The 1,502-nt window shown below is 71.8% G+C and overlaps 1 protein-coding gene across 1 annotated transcript in view; it reads left to right on the plus strand.

The window, feature by feature from the left end:
* FGD5 (FYVE, RhoGEF and PH domain containing 5) overlaps positions 1-1,502 on the plus strand; it is a gene marked incomplete at its 5' end in the record, with an annotated part of 119,532 nt that overhangs the window by 69,290 nt on the left and 48,740 nt on the right. The window contains 2 exons of the mRNA XM_012656888.1: positions 269-437; positions 938-996. Coding sequence (XP_012512342.1) covers positions 269-437; positions 938-996 — 228 coding nt within the window. The remainder of the gene's footprint in view (positions 1-268; positions 438-937; positions 997-1,502) is intronic.

Consider the following 1,502-nt stretch of genomic DNA (forward strand, 5'->3'; position numbering starts at 1 on the left):
CCACGGGAAACACCCTCTCACCTGTGCCCTGGGCTCCAGACCCCTTCAGCCCGCTGCTCCCCAAATGCGCAGAGACCCCTGCCCCGGGGAGCGGGCGCTCTCGTCGGGGAGGCGGGCGCTGCACACACAGGAACGGCAGGTGCTAAGGCCCTGGGGTAGGAGCAAGCCAGGCACGCGCAAGAACTAGCGCTCGGCGGGTGTTTGTGGGCTGAGCGACGCCGACGGTGGCCGTGGAACCCGGCTTTGTCCCAGTGTGGGGTCACGCCAGGGCTCACGGGTGACGGCGTGGGCGCCCCGGTCCTCTGGGCCGTCTCCTCTGATGGCGGCGGGCGCCCACGCCGGTGGCGGGAGGGACGTCGGCGACCCGGCTCTCGTTGCGCCCACAGACTACCTGAACAACCTCTGCCCGGACTCGGCCGAGTACGACAGCACCCAGGGTAAGCCCGGCGCCAGCCTGGACGAGGGGCCGCGCTGCTCCCGTTTCGGCTGCTCTGCCCGGCCGGGCGCGTCCCGCGCTCCGCGAGTCCGGGTCGCCTCCGGGTCCTCCGAGACCATCCCGCGTCCCCTCGGCGGCGGGGACTCCCGGACGGCTGGTGGAGGGAGCCCCGGAGTCTGGCCTGTTTCCTCCCGGTTCTGTGTGGCTGTCCCCGTGTGTCGCCCGCCAGGGTCCCCTCTGTGCGTCCGTGGTGTGCAGCCGGGGGGTGGGGGCTGAGGCCGAGCGGTCGGGACCGTGGGGGTCACTCAGGCCGCAGTGGGGGCCGCGCCCTGACGCCACGGCGGGAAAAGTCGGTGCCGCCCGAGCCCCACCGTCCCCACCAGGTCCCTGCTGCTGCAAGGGGCCGCGCCGTGGACGGGCGCAGAAGGGACGGGGGGGGGGGACGGCGGCACCCGGACTGCCCTCCCCCGACGGCCCGCTGTCTCTCGCGTCCGTCCCCAGGTGCGCTGACCCTCATCTCCAAAGTCACGGACCGGGCCAACGACAGCATGGAGCAGGCGGTAAGTGGCTGTCGGCGTCACGGGTGGGTTCCGGACCCTCCCGCCCCTCCCCTGCCCTGCGACCTGCCTCCTCTGCAGAGAGCCCGGCTTCTGGCCCCGCCAGGCGCTGAGTGACCTCAGGCACCGAGTGACCCTCTCTGGGCCTCGGGATCGGCGTTTGAGTGAGGACGGGGCTCCGGACTGGGACAGACCAGCGCTGCTCTGGCCCCGCGTCGGCGTGGGGTGCCGTGTAGACGCCTGTTCCCAGGGCGGCTCAGACCCTCCGGCCAGCGCTTCCGGGCGTCTCAGACGAGGCCCCCGGGGGAAGGAGGCGCCCACGGACGTTCGAGGGTCTCGCACATCCGGTTACGACGCACGGCCCCGCGGAATGCCGGGTTTCCGCAAGGGCTGCAAACTTGATCCCACATCCCGGCTCCATGCGGCGGTTACCATGGCTACCTGTGTCCACACAGGGCTCCCCTCCGCTGTCTGTGTTAAGCATGATTCTGAGGCTGAGTCCCACATCC

The sequence above is a fragment of the Propithecus coquereli genome, unplaced genomic scaffold, assembly GCF_000956105.1.
Source record: "Propithecus coquereli isolate 6110/MARCELLA unplaced genomic scaffold, Pcoq_1.0 Scaffold525, whole genome shotgun sequence".
Lineage (NCBI taxonomy): Eukaryota > Metazoa > Chordata > Mammalia > Primates > Indriidae > Propithecus > Propithecus coquereli.